The sequence below is a fragment of the Phaseolus vulgaris genome, chromosome 5, assembly GCF_000499845.2.
Source record: "Phaseolus vulgaris cultivar G19833 chromosome 5, P. vulgaris v2.0, whole genome shotgun sequence".
Lineage (NCBI taxonomy): Eukaryota > Viridiplantae > Streptophyta > Magnoliopsida > Fabales > Fabaceae > Phaseolus > Phaseolus vulgaris.
Window position 1 is genome coordinate 15227538 of NC_023755.2, and position 19575 is coordinate 15247112.

The 19575-nt window shown below is 35.4% G+C and overlaps 1 protein-coding gene across 1 annotated transcript; it reads right to left on the reverse strand.

The window, feature by feature from the left end:
* Positions 1–7731: 7731 nt before the first annotated feature.
* LOC137834019 (uncharacterized) lies at positions 7732–8304 on the reverse strand. The gene has a single exon (XM_068642085.1). The coding sequence runs from the start codon at positions 8302–8304 to the stop codon at positions 7732–7734; it is 573 nt and encodes a 190-aa protein (XP_068498186.1).
* Positions 8305–19575: the final 11271 nt, after the last annotated feature.

The following is a 19575-nucleotide window of genomic DNA, read 5'->3' on the forward strand; positions in this document are numbered from 1 at the left end:
AGAGATGAATAAACTCAATGTTCAAGAGAGTGAAGATAAGCACACAAGAAGCATAGCCTTAAAAGCACCCAAGCACAAAGGAAAGCAAGATTACAGTGATGATAGTGATGAGGAAAACCTTAGCTTGCTGTCAAGAAAGTTCAGTAAATTCCTAAAGAGAAACCGCAACAAAGACAACAACAAAGAAAGGTATGGAAATAAGAAATCCAATGATTTTAATTCAAATAACTATACTTGTTTTGGTTGTGGTGAGCAAGGTCATATAAAGGCAAATTGTCCAAACAAAAGCAAGGAGAAAAAGCCCAGTTTTAAGGAAAAGAAAGGCAAGACAAAAAGGGCCTACAAAGCTTGGGATGAAAATGAGATATCACCATCAAGTTCTTCATCAAGTGAAGATGAGAAAGCAAACATCTGCTTAGTTGCTGAAAATGATGATGAATCTGGCAGCTCAAGTGAGGTAAGTTCATGTGCTTCCTTAAATGAACAAAATTATAGTGAATTGCTTGAAGCTTTTCAAGAAACACATGATGAAGCTAATAGATTTGTTCTTTCAAACAACCGATTGAAAGATCTTTATAGTTGGCTTGAAAAGAGAGTTAAATCACTTGAAGAAGATATGGAAAAAGCAAAAAGTGATTTTGAAAAATTGGAAAACTATTTCAAAAATGCTTCTTGCAAATGTGATACTCTCATTTGCGAAAATTGTGAAAATCTTGAGAAAAAGGTTCACTATCTTGTTGAAACTGTGGACAAGCTTTCAAAGGGGAAATCTAACTTTGAGAATGTCTTGGCATCTCAAAGCTGTGTTTTTGGAAAGGCTGGTTTAGGCTTTAATCCACAGAACAAGCAAGATAAGTTTTCAAAAAGTTTTTCAAGAAAGTCAGAAAAACAACTGATTGTTAAGACGAAACAACCGGTTGTTACATGCTTTTACTGCATGAAGAAAGGCCACTCTGTTAGGTTCTGCAAAATAAGGAAATATTCTGTTCCAAGAGGTTTTATGAAATGGATTCTTAAGGGATGTGATATTTCTAACTGCAAAGAAAAGTCAAACGGACCCAAATTTGTAAGGGGACCAAATCTTGCTGTTTGAAATCTTTTATGCAGGAAAACTAAAAGAAAAAAGGAGGGAATGAGTCATCTGATCAAGTTTTTGAAGAGAAAGACAGTCATTGAAGCTGAATCAATGCTATGCAAAAGACCTCAACAAAGAAAAGAGGCTTCTTGATCATAAAGCACACGGCTCATTGAAGAATTAACATAAGGATAAGACTTTCATTTATTTGTTCTTAATTTCTGTTTCAAAGTTCTTTCTCATGGTTAAACAATCTTTTTATTATGCTCAATGTCATCTGCTTTGAACTCCTTCTGCTCATGGTTAAAGTTCAACAACAGTTTTAACTGCTGTAGAAAAACAACCGATTTTTTCTTCGAAACAACCGATTATTTTGAGTCTGACAGCACTATGAAGAAATTGTTTTAATTGCTATTTTGAATTTCTATCCATTGCAAATCAATTCAAAAGTGAGTATCTTGGTCAAGGAATCTGTGTTGAAAGCTGATTACGTTCAGAAAGGAGTTACAACTGTCATAAAGGAAAATATTCAAAAATCTTAGGAAATCAAGATCCTTAATGACTAGTCAAAGATCACATGTGAAGACCATGTGATTTTCAGCTTTTTCTGACGTTTTCTGTGCAGAGCAGAGTCAAGTCTTCTCTATCTGAAATATCAGCTACCCACTAAATAAAATTGAATGCTAATTGATTCTTTTTTCTGCTATAAAATCTGGCGCAACTGATCTCTTCCACAAGAACAACCAATTGCAACATCTCTTGCAAAAATCTGTGAAGAGAGCTTCTTCTCTGTTTTCTTCTCTGCCATTATGGAATCAACTTCTCCCACCTCAAAGAGAGTCAAAACCAAGGCTGTAAGGTCTGGAGGAAGGCTAGAAGGCTGGTTTTCTAGAGACAATGATCTTATTGAGAAGTATAGGTATGAAACAAGTATCAAGAAGATAAACAACCCCAAGGTTGTATGCTTTGATTGGCTGAAAAGTCAAAAACTTGATAATGTGAGAAGGCTGCTCAAGGATCAATCTCTTAGAAAGTTCCTGGAGATGAAGGGAAACATATATACAGATTTAGTGAGGGTGTTCTACACAAACCTAAAGTTTGAGGGAAACAATCTAGTTTCTCATGTGAAGGGTGTAGAAATGGAGATAACTCATGAAGTATGGACTGCTGTTGTTGGTCTCAAGTTCTCTGGTCTTAGAATCAACAAGGGAAACCTTGGAGTAGTAAAGGATTTTAACAAAATCCAATTCTACAAGAGTTGCTTGAAGAATCAACATGCTCAAGTAAGTACATGCTCGGTTGGAGGTTTGAGGCTTGACGAGAGATTGCTTGCTCTCATTGTAACTTGGATTCTAGCTCCAAAGGGGAGTAATCATTCTGTTCTCACTAAAGAAGATCTGGTATATATTTTCTGCATCACGAAGAAAATCAAGATCAATTGGATTCACATCATCAAAGAACACATGCAAAAAGCCACGAGGTTAAGTGATTATCATTATCCATATGCTGTTTTGATATCTAAATTTCTACTTTATTTTGAAGTAAATCTTGAAGATGAAACATCTGAGTTGGTCAAGTCAACTCAAGAGTTGAACAATGGATCACTCAGCAAAATGGGTTTTACCAAAGTAGGTGGAAAATGGATAAGCACGGATGGTGATCATGGTGCCTCATCTAGTGGTGCTGCTAATCTTGAATAAGATGAACCTGCTGATATGGATGTTCAACATGAAGATCCACCTGAAGATTATCAAGATGTTGGACCAAGTGCTGGTGCTGGAAATCAAGAAGAAAGGATGCAAACCATGTCTCCTTTTGAAAGACTCATGATGAATAGGCTTGATAGTTTTGCTAAAAATCAAAGGAGCCTTCATGATCTCTGTGTTAGTAATTTCCAGAGGATTGACACCAGGTTTGACAACATGGATGCAAGGTTCATGACTTTAGATGAATAGATTGAAGCTGTCCAGAACCAAATCTTTGATCTTCAGTTTGCTGATCAAGAAGAATGAAGGAAAACAACCGATTGGTTATCAGAATAATCGATTGTTTTTTATGGTTATGTCTGGTTTTTAAATTTTTTTTTTTCTGCTGCTGCTGCTTTAATTCTGATGTAATCAAAACAATTATATCTTGTTTTATCTCTTCTCGTTGTCTATTTGTGAAGACAAATAGGGGGAGATATATGTTGTGTTTAAGTTTTTCTTTTTTAGTTGCTAAAACAGTTTTTGGGATGTAATATTTTCTAATATTTAGCTCTGATGTTTTTAGCTCTGAAGTTTATTAATGTTTATTTGTGCTAACCAAATATCAGAAGTTCTATGTATCTTGTAGGAACTGCTTCAGATTCAATCAGGTACAACACAAGCATCATGGATTTGTCTTCATCAAATAGGGGGAGATTATTGAACCAAGTGATGTTCAAGCTTTGAATAATCAAAATCCTTTGAAGGATGTTGAAGCCTTAGTTGTGTTTGGTGTTGCTGTGCTGGTTTAGTATAGTTTTGGGGTAGTTTGAGTTTTGTAATCCACCCTATGATTAAATCTAAAGCATAAGCATCTCAATCTTTGTGAAAGTAAAATGTTTTCAAACTAAGTTAAAACAACCGATTGTTTTGTCGAAACAACCGATTGTTTATACTTAGGTGTTTTGAGAAAAAGATTGAAAACTGTTTTTCAAATGGTTGAACTGTTAAGAACCAAAACAACCGATTGATTCGAGGAAACAACCGATTGTTTGTTTTGGGACCATAACAGAAAAACTGTTTTATTTTTTACTGAGCTTTAAATGATTTAACTGCTTACGCTCCAGTCATTAAATGCTTTGACCAATCTTTTAATGCAATTTAAGAGTTTGTTAAGATTTGATAACAAACTACATCTTTGAATAAATTCAGAATAACAGAGTTAAGAATTAATCTTTGACAAGTTTTCACTAAGAGTTTTTGAGTTTTTCAAAGAGCTGAGATTGCTAAGAGTTTGTGATTGATCAAAAGTTTTTGGAATAGGATTCTTCTTGTATTGATTTCAGATTATCTTCTGTAACAAGTGTAATCTTTGTTCTCTGTAAAACAAGTTTCGTTTCTGTGTTTGCTAAGATTGGCTGTGTGTTCTTGAGGGGATCAAGATCAACAATCTTGGTGTTGTTGTGTTGGCTAAGGATAGTGTGTTTCTTGAGGTGTTCAAGGTCATTCTCTTGGTTGTTGTGTAAGTGATCAAGTTGTGATTGCTTAATGGATTTCCTCAGGGTTCTGAGAAGACTGGATGTAGCTCTGGGTTTGGAGTGAACCAGTATAAACATCTGTGTACAATCTCTCTATCTCTAACTCTTTAATTCAGTTTTAATTCAGTTTCAATTCACCCCGCCCTCTAGTTTAAAGCCATCCTTTCTAACAATTTTGAGAGAGCCTTTTGTGAGATTTTGATCTCCTTAGCATAGTCTCATTCTCCTAATCCATTCCAGCCGGTTCTTCAACCATCTAAGCTCCATTTCTTTCATCTGCTTGCTGTTTTCATTCATAATCTAGAGTTCTTCAAGTGTTCTTCATCTTTTTCACCGATTATTTTGTGTTCTATGTGCTGTCTTAAGATTTTGTTCGGTTCATCTTATTCATTTGGTGTTTTCAATCGGTGCAACTTGTTCTAGATTCAACTATGTCCAGTTTGATATATTACATGTAGCATTTGTGTTTCTATTTGTGTTCTTGATTTGTTCTTGCTTTCCTTTCAATTCTGCCAAGTGTTTGTGATAAGGACATGGCACTCATTGTTCAATGAGTTTGGCTTCTCTCTTGGATGGCATTATCCTCCATTGAGATGACCTTAAGCCTCCTTATTTGTTATGTATCTTGTTAGTGTCAATCCAACTCATATCAAAAGGGCCAACCTATTAGCTTCTTCATGAGTCTTATTGAAGGCCTCAAGAAGTTGACTATAATTCTCAAAATTAATAGAAGTGCTTGAACTTACACTGCTTGTGTCACTTTCTTGTCTTGTCATTAGACATAAATTAGCTTCTTCTTCATCACTTGAAGAGGAGCTCGATGAGTCATCATTATAAGCTCTTCTTGATTTTCCTTTCTTCTCATGCTTCTTGAAGTTTTTCCTCTCTTTGTTGGGACATTCAGTTTTAATATGACCCTGTTCACCACATCCAAAGCATGTATATTTGTTAGTGTTAAACTCAGTAGGTTTCTTGTTATCATACCTGTTGGATGAATCACTTTTGTTGTTTCTCTTATTTAGGAACTTGCTGAATTTCTTAAACAACAACCTAAACGTTTCCTCTTCACTCTCATCACTTGAGTATTGACAGTTTTTGTTCCCAGCAGCTTGACGTGATCTAGATTCTTCTTTTGTCATAAGAGAAACCTTCTTTCTGGATTCTAAAGAGAAAGATTCAGCAGAAGATTCTTCTTTGTCCATCAAGGCACTCCTTGGATTCTTGTGATACTCTTTAAGGGTATTCCACATTTCTTTGGAAGAACTACATTTTGAAACCTTGAGCAATTCATTAGAATCAAGTGCAGATGCAATGATGTTCATTAGAAACATTTTCAGATATAGGCATGAGATAGTTATTTGTAATAACATTCTAGATTTTTCTATCTATAGATTCAACAAAGAATTTCATTCTAACCTTCCATAATTGATAATTCAGTCCATAAAACAGAGGTGGCCTGTTAATTGAGGCACCCTCCCCAAAAGGTAGTTTTTCAGCCATAGAAGAAAAAGATTTAGGATCAAAACTTGAATGTCTTTAAAGAACCAAGCTCTTGATACCAATTGTTAGAATATATGGCCTTAAACGAGGGGGGGGGGGGTGAATTATTTAAGAGGGATTTTCGCAAACTTTGAAGGTATAATGAAAATCAATGCTGAATTACAGAGAAAAGAATCAAGGAAACAAGTACCCAAAACTGTTTTAAGATGATATCAGAAAAACAATCGGTTGTTTTATCAAAACAATCGGTTGTTTTTATCAGTAGTTTATAAAAACAACTTAAAAACAGAATTTAAAGAGTTAAGGGTAAGAGATAAGCACGCAAGCAATTTATACTGGTTCACTCTTACACCAAGAGCTACATCCAGTCCCCAGAAACCACTGGGTATTCCACTATGCAATCAAAACCAGATTACACACACCACACACCAAAGTAGTGACCTTGAACCCCTCAAGAAACACACTACCTTTGGCAAACCACACCAAGAATGTTGATCTTGAACACCTGAAGAACACACAACACTCCTTGGCAACACAACTACAAAAATATAGTAATCAAGGAAGAAAAGAATAGAATACACCTGGTATTACAAAGCTTAAAGTTCAGAATTACAACCTAATCCTATTCCACACACTTAAGAATGATCCAAAGCTCTTTCAAATCTTGGAAAAACTGTTTTGATAAACTCTTTCTGTTACTCCAAGATTAGGAGCGTAAAACCACCTTTATATAGACCAACCAAGTGGTCAAAAGCATTTAATAAAGGAGCCAAGTTAGTTAGGATCATTTAAAACATATTAAAACCGCTTAACAGAATTCTGTTAAGGTTTTCAGGAAAACAATCAGTTGTTTTGTCGAAACAATCGATTGTTTTGGTTTGCAGCAAAGTCAACCAAGTTTTTCAAAAACTGCTATGGTAAAACAACCTGTTGTTTTGAAAAAAAAACCTGTTGAAATTTTGATAGCTTTTTAGAAAACACATCTTTTCAAAAGGTTAAAGATTCAAATGAACTTGGATCATCTTAAGGAGTGAATTAACAAGTTTCAAATAACTAGACAACACACATACACCCAGCAGCAAGGTCTTCAAGCTTTCCTCTTGGATTTGGAGACATAAAAGCATCTTGTTCAACAGAAGGTACCTGCAAAACAATCCAAACAACAGTATGAGAGAGCAATTCCATCCAAAATCTCTTATACTACTGAACCAACTACCACTATGTGATTTTCATAAAGAGAAACACAAAATCAGTGTGAAAAACCAGTGAAGTAGGAGAGAAAAATAGAGTTTGTTGCACAACTATATATAAGCAATTAAAATAATTAAAAACGGCAATCAAAACAACAATCAAACCACAAATGTTGTTCCTTTTAGATATTTCAGGATTCTCTTGGCAGCTTTAAAATGAGATTCCCTTGGACTAGATTGAAATCTTGCACAAAGACAAACAACAAACATGATATCAGGCCTACTTGCAGTTAGATAAAGCAAGGATTCAATCAACCCCATGTATTAGTTTGATCCACTGCTTTTCCAGCCTAATCAGCACTCATGTAGCATCTTATAGACATGGGTGTTGTTGCAGCTTTACAATTTTCCATCTCAAACTTTTTGAGAATCTCTTTGCAATACTTAGATTGACATAGAAAAATGCCATCCTTAGTTTGCTTGACTTGTAATCCCAAGAAGAAAGACAACTCACCCATCATTAACATCTCAAACTCCCCCTGCATAGCTGCCACAAACTCTTTACACAAGCCATCATTCTTAAGAGCTTCACTAATTGTCTTAAGCTCAAATTGAGAGACAAATGCCATGTGCTTGCAGTAGTTTGAGACAATTCTTTAGGTAGACAAACCTTTATGAATCTACCCAATAATGTTCTCCACAAAAAGATCTCTCGGAATTCTCCATTCTTGGGGTAATTCATCCTACTGCAGAAATTCAACCAGTTGTTTTGCAGAAACAATCGGTTGTTTAACTTTGATGCTGAGTTCCTCTTTATCAAAAGTTTTCCCAAGACTCATAAGATGATTTACTATATGGGTAAATCGTTTTTGCACTTCAACAATGGTTTCACCCTTCAGCATTTTAAACATCTCATACTCGTGTATCAGAGTATGCTTTCTTGCCTTTTTCACATCATTTGTCCCTTCATGAGTCACTTCAAGAGTGTCCCACATTTCCTTTGCAGACTCACATTGAGATACCCTGAAAAACTCATCAAAGCTTAAAGCAAATGTGATAATGTTTTTAGCAATGCAATCATATTGAGCTTTCTTACTTTCTTGCTCAGTCCATTGAGACCAAGGTTTTTCTGAAATAACTTTTTCATCTTCATCCATGGGAATAAAAGGTCCATTTTTAATTGCATTCCAAATACCTTTGTCAATAGATTCAACAAAGATTTTCATTCGTACCTTCCAAAATTGGTAGTTCACACCAAAAAACAATGGTGGTCTATTTATAGAAGCACCTTCCCCAAAAGGCAGTTTATCAACCATCAATTCAGAACTTTTGATCAACTTGAATATCTTTCAAGAACCTAGCTCTTGATGTCAATTGTTACAATTGTAAGCCTTAAACAAGAGGAGGGTGAATTGTTTTCAAACGTTTTTTGAAAATTTGAAGGTATGAAGAAAGTCAAAGAAGAATCATAGCCAAAGGAATCAAAGAACACAAGATAGAAAACAATTTTAGTTAAATTCCAGAAATTCAACAGAGTGTAAAAACAACTAAAACAGATATACAAGAGATAAGAGGAGAAAGAATCACACAAGCAATTTTATATTGGTTCACTCTTATACCAAGAGGTACATCCACTTCCCAGAAACCTTTGGGTATCCACTAAATAATGAAAAACCAGATTACAAACATACAACCACCAAAGAAGTGATCTTGATTTCCTCAAGGACACACAATTCCTTTGGCACACCACAATCACACCACATATCAGAACACCCTCTGACTCTGTGAACAACTGTTCTTACAAAATGAGAAATCAAGAAGAAATAGGATTGATCACACCTGGTACAAATCAAATCAAAGTACACAACAAGTCCTACTTCACTCTTAGAGAAATATCCAAAGCCTTGAGCAATCTTGGAGAAAACTTGATTTCAAAAACTGATTTTTAACCTTGTCTGGTAGGAGCGTATAATAGAACATTTATACTCCAATTAGCAGTTAAAAAAATTTATTATAAAAGCCAAATCAATTCCAAATCATTTAAAGTAGATTTAACAAACTTAACAGAAATCTTTTAAGGCAGTTAAACAAAACAGTCGGTTGGTTTGTCGAAACAACCGATTGAATTGGTTTGATAGCAAAGTCAACCAAGTTCAAATCAACCAAAACCAATTTCAAAAACATAAGTATGAAACAACCGATTGAAGCGATAAAACAAATGGTTATTTTTCTACTTCTTCATAAAACAATCTTTTAGAAAGATTTGAATTAAACCATCTTTTGGATTCAAACTAAGAGTAAATTAACAAATTGAAACTACCCCAGAACACACCCAAATAAGCTACAATCAACCTTCAAGCAATCCATGGAGATTTGGAGTCATCAAAGCTTTTTTTCAACAATACTAGGTCAAAATTCCTTCCTAAAGGTCTAGGAACAAACTAAAATGCTAACTACACCCCTATTATGCTAAATGTACCTTATTCTAGCCTATCTCTGGTATTTGGACCCCTAAAGTGAGTCCAAATTATTTACAACATATTTTATCTTTTAAGAAGACCAGAAGGAAGAACAATTGGTGCTCTAGTGATGTGAGTTGATTTTAGGTTGATTGATTAGATGACACTTTTTTGAATTAGGATCAAGATTCTTAAGCAATTATGGTGAATGGATGCAAAACAAGATACATATTTATGAACACAAGAACAAGAAAAAATTAAACAATTAAAAACAACAACAAGAAGATTGAACTAATTAGAATTAGAAAAACAAGACAATGAACCAATTGAAACATCCAACGAACACATTCAACCGATTATAATCAAGAAACAACAACATTCTACTGATTGAAATCAAGAACAAATGAACAAGATATGTTTTAGAATTGGATATGGAATGGAAATGGAAGAAGAAGATGAAAAGTTGGAAAACTTATGTGGTTGAAGCAAGGGAAGAGGAACATGCCACTTGGAAGGTGAATAGACTCCAAGATGAGTGAAGGTAGTCACCACTTGAGAGCTCCCAAAGACTCAAAAGATAAGACTAGGAAAAGGAGAACAAGTCTCACAAATTCTCACTCAATTTGAGAAGAGTAACTTTACTTCAAATTCAATGTGTCTTTACAAGAGCCAAACACCTCTATATATAGTGTAAAGGGTCGGTCATAAAAAAGGCAAAAGTGGGAAGAAGCGAATGAAAAGGCATTTTGAAATGTCGTCCCAAACAAGTCACATACTCTATGGAAAGTGTGACTTTTCTACTACTTCCTCATTAGTCCTATACTCCTATTCATACTTCCCTTTTATGTTCTGTTTTAAATCTATTCTAAAGATATTACAAAAAGAGACATCGATTGATGATCATCTCCTAATGCTAGTGCCTTGCTTATAGTAATTCTCTGAGGCATGGTGGAAGATGTAATCATAGGTTGTGCTTGGGCCTCAAATTGGGCTTGGGTTTGTTGGGCTTGGACCTCAGGCGTCCTCTCTCCTTGGTCTACATCATGCTCCTCGGGTGAGAGAGAATTCGTCCACGAATTTTGAAGACCTGTAGAGAAAGGAGTTAGATCACTAATATTAAAAGAATGACTACCAAGGTATGTATTAGGCATATCTAACTCATAGGCATTATCATTAACCTTTTTTATGACTTGAAAAGGGTCATCACTACGTGGCATAAGCTTGGACTTCCTTTGAGTAGGGAATCTATCCTTCCTCAAGTGTAGCCAAACCCAATCCCCGGGTTCAAAGATTAATGCCTTGCGCCTTTTGTTGGCAAGTTCAACATACTTGCCGACCTTTCTTTCAATTTGCAGCTTGATGTGAATGTGCAAGTCTTTAATAAAAGAAGCCTTTTCAAAACTATCCTTGCACAACACCTCATCAAGTACATGAATTGGAAGAAGTTCAAGGGATGTGAGGGGATTAAACCCATAAACAACCTCAAAAGAAGTATGGGCAGTGGTAGAATTTACTACTCTATTATAAGCAAATTCAATATGAGGTAGTAAATTTTCCCATACCCTTGGGTTCCCAAAAATAAGGCATCTTAACATTTGACCCAAAGTTCTATTAACCACCTCAGTTTGACCATCAGCTTGGGGGTGGCAAGCAGTAGAAAACAAGAGTTTAGTGCCAAGTTCTCCCTATAAAGTCCTCAAAAAATGGATTAAGAACTTTAAATCTCTGTCGGACACAATACTTCTAGGAAGCCCATGCAAACGAACTACTTCCTTAAAGAAGAGATTTGCAATAAAACAAGAATCATCTACTTTGTGGCATGGAATAAGGTGAGCCATTTTAAAAGAACGGTTAACTACCACGAAGATAGAATCCATACCCTTCGATATCTTGGGAAGACCTAAGATAAAATCCATAGAAATATCTACCTAAGGCATTGTTGAGAAAGGAATAGGGGTATATAAACCATGGGGTTGCACTTTAGATTTAGCCTTCCTACATGCTATGCATTTATCATAGAAGTTATGTACGAATTAGCGCATGTGTGGCCAAAATAAATGTTCATGCAATGTATCTAAAGTTTTAGCTACCCTAAAGTGTCCCACAAGTCCTCCCTCTTGTGCTTCTATAACAAGATATTGTCTTAAAAGATCCTTGGGGAACACAAAGTCTTTTTCCTTTGAAAAGGAAACCATTATGTATGAAAAAGTCCTTGTGTCCTCCTTTGGAACACTCTTGATAGATAAGAGAGAAATCAATGTCATCATTATAAAGTTCCTTTATGAGATAAAAACCTAAGTATTGAACATTCAAAACATTTAACAAGGTATATTGTCTAGAAAGAGCATCGACAACCACATTTATTTTACCTTGCTTATGTTTGATTACATAAGGAAATTGCTCAAGGAACTCCACCCACTTGGCATGTATCTTGTTAAGCTTGTTTTGGCTTTTCAAATATTTAAAGGATTCATGATCACTATGTATCATAAACTCCTTTGGAAAAAGATAATGTTGCCAATTTTGCAAGGCTCTTACAAGAGCATAATGTTTTTTATCATAGGTGGAGTAGTTGAGATGACTCCCCTTGAGTTTCTCACTAAAATAAGCTATGGGGTGGCCCTCTTGAAGGAGAACAACCCCAATGCCTATATTAGAAGCATCACATTCTATTTCAAATGTTTGAGTAAAGTTAGGAAGGGCTAAAATGGGGGCCTTAGTCAATTTTTCTTTTACAGTTTCAAAAGCATGAATTTGGTCTTGTCCCCACTTGAATTCCACATCCTTCTTTACTATAACATTTAGAGGTGCGACAATGGTATTGAAGTTTTGCACAAACCGCCCATAAAAGCTATCAAGTCCATGAAAACTTTGTACCTCATTAACATTGGTGGGTGTTGGCCAATGTTGAATTGTTGCAACCTTTTCTTTGTCTACATGCACCCCTTTAAAACTTACCACAAACCCTAGGAAGTCTATATGATCTAAGGCAAACATACACTTAGCATGATTAACATACAAACTTTCCTTCCTAAGAGTTTCTAAGACTTGCCTAACATGTGAGTCATGATCTTTTAAAGACAAGCTATAGATAAGTATGTCATCAAAATAAACTACTACAAATTGGCCAATGAAAGGTCCAAGAACATGGTGCATGAGTCGCATGAAGGTACTAGGAGCATAGTCAAGTCAAAAGGCATGACTAACCACTCATATAAACCAAATTTGGTCTTAAAAGCGGTTTTCCATTTATCCCCCGATTTAATATGAATTTGATTGTAATCATTCTTAAGATCAATTTTGGAAAATATTTTAGACCCATGTAATTCATCCAACAAGTCATCTAATCTTAGGATGGGATGCCTATACTTGATGGTTATGTTATTTATAGCGCGACAATCCGTAGACATCCTCCATGTCCCATCCTTTTTAGGGACAAGGATTATAGGCATAACACATGGGCTCATGCTATCTTGTACCCACCCCTTAGCAATTAAACCCTCTACTTGTTGTTGAATTTCTTTTGCCTCGGTTGCATTGGTCCTATAGGCATGCCTATTTGGTAAAGAAGCACGGGAACAAAATCTATTTGCTGCTCAATGCCCCTTATAGGAGGCAATCTCTTTGGAGGGTCTTGAAAAACATCATTAAATTTCTTTACCAAATTTGCCAAACAATGAGGACTATCCAACACTAACTCATTCTCAAGGGTCTTAGGAATAGCTATAAACATATTCTTTTGGGATATCATTACCTTTTTTACCTCTTGGTGGGAAATGAGAAGGCTTATCTTTGAATTCCTTTTTTCTTTTTCGATATCTCTCTTTTCATTCATCTTAATTTGGTCCTCATGGACTTCCTTTGGTGAAAGAGACTTGAGTGTGACCTTATGCCCATGGAAGTTAAAAGAAATTTTGTTGGTAAAGCCATCATGAATTGTTTTTCTATCAAATTTTCATGGCCTACCTAAAAGAATGTGAGTGACTTCCATATGTACAACATCACACAAGACCTCATCCTTATACTTGCCAATGGAAAAGGCTATGAGGACTTGTTTATTTACTACGATCTCCCCTTCTTCACTTAGCCATTGAAGCTTATAGGGCTTGGCACGAGAGATAGTAGACAAGCCAAGTTTATCTACTACTCTTGTGCTAGCCACATTTTCACAACTAGCCCCATCCACTTTTAAAGAACACAACTTATCATTGATGATACATCTAGTATGAAAAATATTTTCTCTTTGACTTTCATCAAAGGGTTTCAAAACTTGGCCTGGCATTCGTCTCACCACCAATAAGTCTCCTTCACAAGGTATCTCACTCTCATTTTCACTTGAGGATCTAGAGGTATTGGGAGACTTAGAGTGTTGGGAACTATGATCACTAACAACTACCCCTTCATGCACCATCATGTTTCGCTTAGAAGGAAAATTAAAAGCAATGTGACCATAGCCTAAACATTTAAAGCATTTTCTATTTGAAGTTTTAGTTGGAGATTTAGTATTAAAAGGTGACGTTTATAATCTCTAGTTTTGTTAGTGGACTCTTTAAAATTTGAAGGAAATTTTGAAGAAGTTTTGTTTTTGTTTTTCCAAGAAGAGTGGTAAAAGCCATCATTGTGAGATTTTTTAAAAGAAGTTCTTTAGAAATTGGGATTCTACCTTGATGGCAAGGTGAACCAATTTTTCTAAAGAGGAATATTCATACAATTCTACTACATCTTGGATATCTCTTCTTAAGCCACTTACAAACCTAGCCATCTTGGACTTTTCACTTTCATGCATATTAATCTTAAGCAACATCGTTTCAAGCTCTTTAAAATAAGCATCCACACTTAGCGTGCCTTGATGAAACCTTTGGAGTTTCAACTAAAGGTTTTTCCTATAGTGCGGAGGAACAAATCTAGCGCGCATGGATTCTTTTAAATCCTCCCAAGAAACCACAGTTGGTTCTTGTTTAGCCCAATGTCCATGAGAGTTTTGTGCCACCATTGCATGGCATAGTCCATAAATTCCAAGGAGGCTAACCTAACTTTTTGGTCATTTTGGACCTCATGTACATTAAAAATTTGTTCTACTTTAGCCTCCCAACCTAAATACACATTAGGATCACATTCTCCACTAAAACTAGGCAATTTTACATAAGGTAGAAAAGGCTTTGCCACATTTTGGCGTTATCATCATATTGGTGCCTCCCCCATTCGGCTTCTTCTTCATATCCTTGAGAATTTTGAGAACTTCTTGAATCATATCTATGATGGTGCCTCCTTTTTCTTTGGGGTCTTTCATTCATCATTTCCAATCTTTGGAGTCTTTCCTCCATTTGTCTCATTTCCTCCTCCTTGGTTCTTTTAGCCTCCTTCAATTCTCCAATTAGAATAGCTTTTTTAGGAGAATGAGGTTTTGAGCATTCACCACTTGAAAGATGATCCATATTAACAAACAAACACAAAACACAATGAGCAAACAATTAAAGAAAACAAGTTAGAGTAACAATATGCTCACGACAAAATGAAGAAAAGGAAAGAAGCACTCAAAGAAAAATTTTCTTTCCTTAACCAAGGTCTCACTTGTGGATTGGATAATTCTCAAGTGAAAGATGCCAAAGCAAACCACACTTGCCCAAAGTCAAATTACCACAAAACTTTTAGGGAAGAAGAGAAGACAATTAAGAAAAGTATAAAACAAGAAAGGCTAAACCAAAGTTAAAAAAGAGATATGACAAAACTTGGAATAGAAGACAAGCAAGAAAAACACAAAAGAAGACTCGAAGAATCTTACTAAACATTTAACTATGATACATTTTGAACTAGAAAAATGCTAAAGCAAAAGGATACAAAATTCCACAAAGTAGAAAGCAATTTGTTAATCAAGTTGAATCCATAAAAGTGAAAAAATGAATTTCTAAACAAAATATAAGCAAGATGCCTTTAGAAACTGTTCTCGCCGGTGGACTCAGCCGTCGTTGACTTCATAGGCAGATGGTGGCTCCTCCTATTTCCTGGTGGTTTTTTCTCTCTCCTTGGGCGGTTGAGAGTGGCTCCGTTGAAGCAGAGGGGGTCATACCTGTTGATTGCACTCCGACGATCAAGTCAGTACTGGGCTAAGAAATAGTAAAGTATGTAAAGCAATTTCAGTCTTAGAAATGGCGTACCTGTCTAGGGTTCTTTCCACCCTTTATATAGGTTATATCTAGGTCAACTCCCTATCCCACGAGGATCTTTCCTTTAGTGGAATTGGGTTTACTGGTGAGGCATACTATGACGTGCTGCACTAGCTTGGCGTAGCCGCGACACAGGACTTCCCTTTCCTAAACAGTATGGCCGCCAGGGTACCAACTCATGTACCAACGTTGCGGGGCCATCTGTTCTATGAATGCCCTAAGTATTTACGTGTCATGCATGCAGTCTATCCTTGGAAACCCTAACCCTAACGGGCCTTAGTGCCTCCAAGGATTATTTACTTGTGCTAGACATGAACGCACTATACACACCACATGCATGAACTTCTCCTGTGACTTAGATCCTTCTTACATCTGGGTAATAACTCATTATTATTTCTGGGGCCCACCTACGTGGCCCATTAATGTGACCGGACCACCGAGGTCCGATGCCACGTCTGATGGCGATCTATGCAGCCGATGTCTGAGGTCTGGCCAATACAGAAACAAATGCTTTGCTGTTTTTAATGTCACTTTTATGTGAATTCGTGACAGTTTTGGAACCAAGCAACCTTTGCTGTAAAGAATTAACATCAAAAGGCTCACTATTATTTTTTGTAGAAAAATATGGTACTATTTTTTGTTCTTTTAATACAAATCCTTGATGTTTTTTTTATCCTAATTGCATCATACAAAGTGTCAAGAACATTCAATTTTCCACAAAAAATTTAGTGGATTCAAGATAATTGAAATCTTGCAATCATATGTTTGGAACTTAACATTAACTTTTACTAAAACACATTTCTAATTGAATTGTAAAGTTCAGAATTAAAAGTAAGCAAGAAGAATCAAAGTAATAACACCTAGAACACTAAAGAACATATGACACAAAGTAAAAAGCAAGATCAATGAAAAGGCACAACAAGGAACATATTCAAAACGAAAAATGCAATGAATATAACAAGATAAATTTTTTTTGCAATGAAATAAAGGTAAAGGTGCTGGAAAATTAAAAACAAGAATGTAATGACAAGAAAGTAAAGGTACTTGAATTTAAAGAAGAATAATGTAAAGGTACTTGAAAGTAAAGGTACTTGAATGTAAATTGCTTGAATTAAAAGTGCCAAATCAACTCAAAAGATGAACAAAACCATAGCTCATGATACCACATGATGTGAGTTGATTTTAGGTTGATTCATTGGATGACACTTTTTAGAATTAGGATCAAGATTCTTAAGCAACTATGGTGAATGGATGCAAAACAAGATACAGATTTATGAACACAAGAACAAGAACAAATTAAACAATTAAAAACAACAACAAGAAGATTGAACCGATTAGAATTAGAAAAACAAGAAATGAACCGATTAAAACACATTCTAAAGAAGATAAACCGATTGAAACATGCAACAAACACATTCAACCGATTAGAATCAAGAAACAACAACATTCTACCGAGTGAAATAAAAAACAAATGAAAAAGATATGTTTTAGAATTTGATATGGAATGGAAATGGAAGAAAAAGATGAAAAGTTGGAAAACTTATGTGGTTGAAGCAAGGGAAGAGGAATATGCCACTTGGAAGGTGAATAGACTCCAAGATGAGTGAAGGTTGTCGTTGTTGAATCAAGTGTGTTCAAGCTTTGAAGAATCTAAACCCTTTGAAGGTTGATGAAAGGCGGGATGTGCTTGTTGTTGCTGAGCTGTCTTTAGATAGGATCTGGGGTAGATTAATTATATATATCCACTCTTGATTGAATCCAAAGCAGAAGCATTCTCGAACCTTTTAATTGAAAAGTGTTCAAACTAAGTGAAAAACAACCTGTTGTTTTGTCGAAACAACCAATTGTTTTATACTTAGGTGTTTTTAGAAAGGTTGAAAACTGTTTTTGATGGTTGACTTGCTGTCAAACCAAAACAACCGATTGATTCGTGGAAACAACCAATTGTCAGTTTTGGGACCATAACAAAAAACTGTTTTGTGCTTTGACTGAGCATTAAATGTTTTTACAATTGTTTACGCTCCAGTTTTTAATGTTTTGACCAATCTTTAAATGCAATTAATAGTTTGTTAAGATTATGCAACAAACAACTTTGTTTTAAACACACAAAAAAAACATATTTGATTTTTTCACAGATTGAGCTTTTGAAAAAGTTGAGATTTGCTTAGAGATTGCATTGATCAAAGAGTGTGAGATAGGATTTTCATCTTGTATTGATTTCAGATCTTTTCTGTAACAAGTGTAATCCTTTGTACTTTGAAAGAAACTCTGTGTGTATAGCTGAGAAGTTCTGTGTGTTCTTGATGGGATCAAGATCAGCATTCTTAGTGGTGTTGTGCTGGACCAAAGGAAGTGTGTGTCTTAAGGGGATCAAGGTCACTTCTTTGGTTGTGTTGTAAGTAATCTAGGGTTGATTGCTTAGTGGATTCCCTAGTGGTTTCTGGGAAGACTGGATGTAGCTCTTGGTTAAGAGTGAATCAGTATAAACCTCTGTGCGCATTCTCTCTGTCCTTAATCTCTTTATATTCAGTTTTTATATTTGTGAACTGGTATAAACAACCGATTGTTTCTACGAAACAACCGATTATTTTTCTGGTTCTGTGCTTATTTGCTTTGTGTTTTGGCAAACTGAATTTTGATTCAAGTGTTTCTCGAAGTAATTTCATTCTTGGTTTAAAAGTTTTCGAAAACCCTCTTTAAACCATTCACCACCCCCCCCTCTAGTTTAAAACCATTCTTTCTAACAATCGTCACTTGAGAACTCCCAAAGACTCACAAGATAAGACTAGGAAAAGGAGAACAAGTCTCACAAATAATCACTCAATTTGAGAAGAGTAACTTTACTTCAAATTCAATGTGTCTTTACAAGAGCCAAACACCTCTATATATAGTGTAAATGCCTGATCATTCAAAAGGCAAAAGTGGGAAGAAGCAAATGAAAAGGCATTTTGAAATGTCGTCCCAAACAAGTCACATACTCTATGGAAAGTGTGACTTTTCTACTACTTCCTCATTAGTCTTATACTCCTATTCATACTTCCCTTTTATGTTCTGTTTTAAATCTATTATAAAGATATTACAAAAAGAGACATCAATTGATGTTCATCTCCTAATGCTAGTGCCTTGCTCATAGTTATTCTCTAAGGCATGGTGGAAGATGTAATCATAGGTTGTGCTTGGGCCTCAGATTGGGCTTGGACCTCAGGCGTCCTCTCTCCTTAATCTAGATCATCTGGTTTATGTCCATCTCCTCTGGAATTGTTTGCTGAGATGACTACTCACCATGTGCTTTGTCTTTTGGTTCCTTGGTCATCTTTATAACTACTTGTGAAAAACAAATTATGTTGTTATTGATGAAAAATGACATTATGTTTGAACCTATTGTGGATTTTTCACTATAAAGTCATATTAAGGAGAAAGAATGATATAGTAGTACATGGAAGGAAATGTGTTGATTGAAATGACATGTAACCTTATTATTTCTGTATCCTTGATTTTGATTAATGATAGAATCAATTTATGTAAGGCCTTTTAAATGTGCATTTATGTAATTATTAAATCATGAAAGTATTATAACTCATATGAGTCAAGTGGGAGAATGTAAGAAATTATGTAAATTAATTTCTATAAAGTGACTCACATGACTTAGAGTTTGGGCTTTGGTCTCAAATATGATTTAATAATAATAATAGAATAAAGGGCCCATTGGTTAACGTGAGAAATATATATCTGATGATATACCTAATGAAAACCTACATCTGATGGAGATTGGGAACTAAAGGCTATAGGGTTCTGTCTCTGCAAATAATAGTTGTCTCACGGTTAGTCATCACGAAAGTGTGTGACAAGAACAGAATTGCTAAGAGATAGATTGGGACAAAGGTGATAAAGTAATTGCTCAAGTTGGATCACTCATGGATCAAGGTAAAGTGCCTATTCCTTCTTGATTGTATGATTGTGTGAG

Bases quoted from the DNA above. Each gene is read 5' to 3' on its own strand.
- LOC137834019 (XM_068642085.1), bottom strand. From the start codon at position 8,304: ATGGTTGATAAACTGCCTTTTGGGGAAGGTGCTTCTATAAATAGACCA.